Source organism: Microtus oregoni, unplaced genomic scaffold, assembly GCF_018167655.1.
Source record: "Microtus oregoni isolate MIOR12 unplaced genomic scaffold, Mior012 000050F_ref0000143, whole genome shotgun sequence".
In the NCBI taxonomy this organism is placed as follows: Eukaryota; Metazoa; Chordata; class Mammalia; order Rodentia; family Cricetidae; genus Microtus; species Microtus oregoni.
The window spans coordinates 10,207,192-10,213,943 of NW_024543256.1; the positions used below are offsets into that span (position 1 = coordinate 10,207,192).

Genomic DNA, 6,752 nt, shown 5'->3' on the forward strand with positions numbered 1-6,752 from the left:
AGCTAAGCATGAAGCACAGCTCACTACCTACTGCGCTGGGCTGCTACTGAAGGGAGACTTGAAGTCGGGAAGAGTGCTGTGGCTCCAACTTGACAGTCTCAGCACTTGAGAAGCTGAGGAAGGACTACCATGAATTCCAGGCTAGCCTGGGCTACAGAATAACCCAAACAAAAAGAGCCAATTACAGTGGCACTGCCTGTATTTGAACATTGGGGGTGGGGATGGGAGCTCAACTGGGGAATTTCCAGGAAACCCAGTGGGATCTTGATACTCTCAGTACCCCCAGTGGCGGGGCCAGCAGAGAGCAAAGGATCTAGCCTAAGTGGCCCTAGTTGGCAGGGTGACAGGTCCTAGGAAAGGGCTGGGGAACTCAACAACATATTGGCATGGAAGCCCCCATCACTGCCTACCAGCCTTACATCTAAGCACAGGTGAGCGAGGCCATATTCTCCCTCAGATGATGGCCCACTAATGTTCCACACAGATCCTAACGGGGCAAGGATTTTCCCCATGAAAAGACCAAGTCTTAAGCAAGTGTATCTATAATGATTGCCAGTTTTATTCCTCTGGCTAAGAAATCCAGAGGTAATTCCAGGTTTACATTTCTTTTTAATAGTTCTTCATCAAGAGTTTAGTGCCTTTATTGCCTCTACAAGCTGGTTACAAATTAATTTTAATTAACTCCCACTTATTAAAAAGTTCTTTGTGAGACATATTCATTAAAAAATACAAGCAAAAGGCAAAATTAAAACACACCACACTGAAAGACCCCCACTCACTAAGCAGCAGTAACGCCATTTTGCAAGGCTTAAACTTTGGAGCAACATAAGTAAAATTAGAGCAGGGAAGTTCGACTTGAGAACAAGGGCGGAGAGGCCAGGCAGTCAACCATCTGGCCCCAAGCGATAAGGAGCCAACTAGAAACAGGGAAAGTAGAAGGCCCTCTGGACACCCCCTCCCAGAACCCAAAGCTGGCCTACTCTCATAAGAACATCCCGTTTGCTTAGGGAAACAGGATGCCTATTGTCAGTGAAAGACCCCCACCTAGCAGCATTAAGTTAGCAGCAGCCATAACAAGGTTTTAATTCTTTTAGCAATATAACTAAAAGCTAGGATATGGGAATTCAATTTAGAGATAAGGGCGTTGGCCAACTTAGGGGCAGGGGCGTTGAGCCAGGCAAGATATCTATGGTCAACCATCTGGACTGCCAGCAGGGGACTTGGGGTCCAGAGGAAGAGTTTGAGCCTTAGATGGGCCAAGTCAGCATGCATGTCTGATTTCTTGGAAACCATAGAACTGCACCCGAGCCTTATTTGAATTGTCCAATCAGAACCCTGTAACTATGCGTCTCGCTTCTGTACCCGCGCTTCTGCCTCCCCACCTTATAAAAATTCACTGCCCCAACCTGAGGGCGCGCTTGTCTCCCGAGAGACTAAGTCGCCCCAGGTACCTGTGTACTGAATAAAGCCTCTTGCTATTTGCATCCGAAGAGTGGTCTCGCTGTTCCTTGGGAGGGTCTCCTCAGCCTGAAAGACTGCCCACCACTGGGGTCTTTCAACACAAAAAAGCACTGTTAAGTTTTTTGATACATGTACACATGTATACAAATTTTCCTATATATGTGAGTTGATACTAAATATGCTGCTTTTCAATTGTATAATATGGAATGAACACATTTCCATGCATACGGGTGAAACTTTCCAACTTTTTATTGAAAAATAAACGTGGAAAATGGGTCAAAATCCAAAATCCAATGAGATGCTGGTAACACCGAAACTATCTAAAATACCTCCAGGTAATTAAAAGTAAAATGAAGTTCAAAGATACATCAGAAAATGCTAAGAGAAAGAAAGCAGCAGCCAGATTTCAACATCAGAGAAAAAAAAGATTTCAAGGCCTGAAGCACACAGGATATGGACGGCTTCGGGAATGTCTTTGTTTCCAATGCATCATCACAAACTTGTTTCTTACTCTTCTTATCTCTTCCCTAAGCCTTTCCAACTCATCCACTCCTCTTAACACTTCATCAGGGTTCAGATGCCTTGTGGGAGTGTCCTCTAAAGGTTCAGGGCCGGGTTGAGCAGGCTCTGCATCCTCCCCCACACTTTCTCCAAAAGCCTGAAGATTTCCTCCTGCCTGCTGAGGTGAGTCTTCTGAAGGATGGCCTTCATCTGCCTTTGGTGTATTCTGGGGTGTTCCTTCATTCTCATCACAAGACTTTTGCATGTTGAGTATTTCTTTTTTTTGAATAAATTAACCCTAGGGGGAAAAAAACAAGGAAGCAAAACAGATTAGGTGCTAGGGAAATGAACAAGCTCACGTGTTCCCATAGCGACTGACTTTTCTGATTCAGGTCTCCAATTGCCAAAAAGTTTTCAAACTAGACAAGTCAGGCTCTGAGCTCCTGACTCCACCCCTTCCCTCCCCCTTCTCCTTGCTTTCTAACTCCATCTTCTCCTGTCCCGGCTCCAGCCCACCATTTTCCCAGCAGGCCCTGCAACAAACCTCTCCAAGCACCGAAATGGGAGCAGCGTGGAAGCAATTAACCCTTCCCACACCACATGGCTCTAACACTCCCGCCCTTTAGGGCTTTCCCAAGTCATCCCGTCCTCAGCCTCTCCCGGGCGAAGGTCTGGTTAGCAGCCTCCTCTCTCTCTCTTTTAAATGTCTTTAGCCTCTCCCCTTTATTCTTTCACCCCTTTTCCGCTGCAGGATCTGAACGGGCTTTCTGTGCTTAATCCGGATGGAAAGTCGCTGAGGCGCCCCTGGGATGTGCTTTGGTGTCTTCCACACTTCTACCCCCACCCAGAGGGACCTAAAGCAATCGCACCCTTGCACTGACCTGTAGGTATCTGAAGATTTGCCTCTCTTCTTGCACCTCGATTTATGTCGCGCCCCAAAGACAAGAGTCCTGAAGAAAGACAGGAGTGCTTGGTGAGCATGCCAGTGCGTGGATCAAAAGGTCTCTTTTACGAATATAAGCGTTGATAGCACAAAGTTCTTCCAGGTCCCCCTCTTCTCCCTCCTTTTGTGGCAACCCCGCCTTCATCTGTACCCTCGGTTTCCCAGCAAGAGAGAAAAGAACCAGACAAGTTTTTCTCACATTGTTACTGTTTCTTCTCTCCGTCTCTCTCGTATTTTGCCTTTGCCCCTCTCTTTTCTTTCTCTCTGTGGGACTCATTAACTACCTCCCTCACAGTCTGCCCCATCCCTCACTAAGCAGTCTTAAACCTCTCACACAAAATAGTTTAGCAGAATCCTAAGAAAGAGAAATAGTGCAGGATGAGTGTGCTTTCTGAGCTCTGCTCCCCCCACCCTACGGTCTCTGAGCCAGTGCCCACTAGTAAAGTACCTGGAAAGCGCTGGGTTACTCTTCTCTTGCAGGACTGAGCTGCTACTGAGGAACTGGGCCTGGACTATAAGGACTTCTGCACACGTCGACTGCTGGTCACGTGAGGGTCGCATCATCAATGAGCTCCAGCCCTGGCTTATCCCTGCCATTAACATAACAGCCCGCCCCCTACATTCCCTTCACTTGATACTGTCAATCTTTTTTCTTATTTGCCAATCGGAGACAATAAAACTGGTATCGTCACCAAGTAGTATCTATTCACCTTACTCATGTTACATAGGAAAGAACAGTCTTTTAGGGTACGTCGACCAATTCTCCTAAATTGGGAAGTCATCTCTTTCTCTCCCTCGCACGTTCCCCTCCCCCAAAATCCTACAATCCACCATTTCCCCGGGAATCTTATCCGTCTTTAAAATGGGGGAAGGTTGTAGAAGCACGCTCGTGGGGCTAGGGGAAGGCTGGATGGGGTAGGAATGTTTAGCTTCTAAGGGCAGGACTCTAGCTTCACTAGCCCCCTTGAGTAGTTTTCTGCTGTGTTCCGTTTTAGACAATAGTATGAATTAAAATAATACTTAAAAAGGGATAGCTCCTAAGTATTATTTTACATTGGATGAGAAGAAAGTAACTTGATGAAATCAACTTTAAGATTTCGGAGAGTATTCTAATGGCTACAAGTGAAATGACAGTATTGACAATATACTGATGTGTTGGGATTTTTTTTTTAAAAAAATCTTTCAAAAATGGCAGCGTTTGCAAACTGACTTTTAACCAGAGCCAGTTTTGTCTCCTTAGTTTTGCGTCCACAATCCACTACTCTTTCTGGCTGAGCTTACGCTGTTACTAGCTGTCAGAACTTTTAATTGACGTCTGCTGGTAGCTGCCACTTGCAAATAAAGGCTCCAGACAAATAAAGGCTCGTTTCCTTGTCCTTTTGTGAGAGCCAGTGTCTTTGTTAAACAGAAAAGCCTGCTTTTCATTCAGTGAACTTTGGTGCAACTCAAAGAAATATGTTTGTTGGTAAACTTTTGTTATTAAGAGAAGGATGTTTGTAGGGAAATAGTGCTCATAATGAAGCCCAGAGAAGAGAGCTCTTTGTCACCATTGATGGCTGGGCCGATTAAGCATGTGGGATTTTTCATTCATTCATGGCACTCTTGACACTCTGATAGTATTCAGTGTGCTCCATTGAAACAAGAGCTGTCTCAGAGTACTCCATACCCTGCTGAAGAGTTATTCACACTCCATGTTTATTGCTGCTTTATTCACCATAACAAGGGATACTGTTCAGCTTAAAAAAAGAACGTAGTCATAAAATTTCCAGGAAAATGAATGGACTTAGAATGTATAATATTAACTAAAATTACACATTATCAAAGAAAAAAAATCACATAGTCTCTCTCATATGCAAAACCTAGCCAATAATATATATGTATATATAGGAACAAATGTACATGTGGGGACAGAATAACATGCAAAAAGGAAAACAAGAAAAGTCAGGAGGCCAGAAAGGACTGAATGCAGAGAATAGCCAGGCTATACAGAAGAGGACGTAAACCTAGTTATTTTCTTCTTTTTTATTATTATTTAATTGAAAATTTACATACCAATCCCAATTCCCACTCCCTCCCATCTTCTGTTTACTCCGTCTTTCTCCCACCCCACCCCCCATACACTCCTGTGAGAGGGTAAGGCTTCCCATGGAGAGTTAACAAAGCCCAGAAGGACCAACACCCTCCCCAGGATGTCTAGGCTGAGAAAGGTATCCTGCCAAACACAAAGGACTCCCAGAAGCCAGTTCAAGTATTAGGGATAAATCCTGGCCCCACTGCCAGTGGCTCCAAAGACTGCTACAGCTGTACAACTGTTGAAAGACCCCTAGTGCGGGGAGACTCTCAAGTCTCGGGATAACACGACCCCCCCCTGTAACTCACGAGAGACCTTCCTTGCTGCAATCACATGAGGCTTTAATTGATGAGATGAGATGGGAACCAGTGCACTGGGGCCGAGACTCATAACCCACGCAGAGGAAGAGTTCGACCCCAAGTGACCTGGAAAAGGGGTTTTTATAGAAAGAAACCACAGCCCAATAATCCGAAAGGGGCAGGGAGGGTGTCACAGAAAGTCACCAGGGGACAATGCCCTGCCTCTCAAGATCACTCAAGGTCATAATCAGCTAGTTCCTAAAATCACAAGGGGGAAACTCCCTGTTTCTTAAGATTACAATCTAACTTTATCTTCAGCTAGTGCCTGAAACAGTCACTGAACTGGCTAATCCTAGATTTTTGATTCTTCTTTTCCTGCTTGGATTTTTGGCTATTTTCTTCCTGCTGGGGAGGTCTGGATTTACCCAGGTCTTTCATCTGCTGGATGATAAAAGACCCTAAGTACCAGTTGTACAAGCACACAGTAATCTTTGGTGTCATTAAAAACCTTTGTCTACACGCAAGGTGTCAGGCCTGTGTTACAGGCCCAACATTTAGCTAAACCGGGAACGGAGTACCTGGTGTCAGGAGTCTTAGGGCTATCTTGCATATCATCATAGAACCTTCATCTGGTGATGGATGGAGATAGAGACAGAGACCCACACAGGAGCACTGGACTGAGCTCCCAAGGTCCCAAGGAGGAGCAGAAAGAGGGAGAACATGAGCAAAGAATTCGGGACCACGAGGCGTGCATCCACCCACTGAGACAGTGGAGCTGATCTACGGGGAGCTCACCAAGGCCAGCTGGACTGTGACCGAAAAAGCATGGGATAAAACCGGACTCTCTGAACATGGCGAACAATGAGGGCTGATGAGACACCAAGGACAATGGCAGGGGGTTTTGATCCTACTTAATGTGCTGGCTTTGTGGGAGCCTAGCCAGTTTGGATGTTCACCTTCCTAGATATGGACGGAGAGGACCTAGGACTTAACACAGGGCAGGGAACCCGGACTGCTCTGTGGACTGGAGAGGGAGGGGGAGAGGAGTGGGGGGAGGGGGAGAAGGGTGGGAGGAGGGGGAGAAGGGTGGGAGGAGGGGGAGAAGGATGGGAGGAGGGGAAGGGAAATGGGAGGCTGGGAGGAGGTGGAAACTTGTTTTTTTGTTTATGTTTTTTTTTTCTTCTTTTCGCAATAAAAAAAAAAGAGTCTCATTACATAACCCCAGTAAGAGTCAGCCTATGATTAGTCCCCCAAACATAAGCCTCTTGACTGGTAGTGTTGTCAAAGTCCCAGATACTGCAATTTGGGTAGTTCAGGAGCTCGCTTCACGTGGGAGGCGTGGATCCAGGCAGAGATGCATACTTCATTCAGTTGTTCCCAGATCTGGCGTCTCACCATTTCAAGGGCCTTTAGGTGGGAAAATAAAGGTCTAGAAAGAATAGCATCAGGATTATACATTCCACCCGACTCGGTGAGC

General features: G+C 45.9%; 1 protein-coding gene across 2 annotated transcripts; it reads right to left on the reverse strand.

Annotated features, from left to right (window-relative positions):
* Positions 1–1,686: 1,686 nt before the first annotated feature.
* Positions 1,687–3,448, reverse strand: LOC121437253 (transcription elongation factor A protein-like 8). Of its 2 annotated transcripts, none has more exons than XM_041637115.1 (3): positions 3,354–3,448; positions 2,844–2,912; positions 1,687–2,260 (listed from the first exon to the last, which is right to left on the reverse strand). In XM_041637115.1, exon 3 carries the CDS (start codon positions 2,225–2,227, stop codon positions 1,892–1,894), a length of 336 nt encoding a protein of 111 aa, XP_041493049.1. In that variant the 5' UTR covers positions 2,228–2,260; positions 2,844–2,912; positions 3,354–3,448; the 3' UTR covers positions 1,687–1,891. The 2 variants fall into 2 exon arrangements, with proteins under 2 accessions (XP_041493049.1, XP_041493050.1); XM_041637116.1 differs by having other exon boundaries at positions 2,844–3,057; positions 3,354–3,393.
* Positions 3,449–6,752: the final 3,304 nt, after the last annotated feature.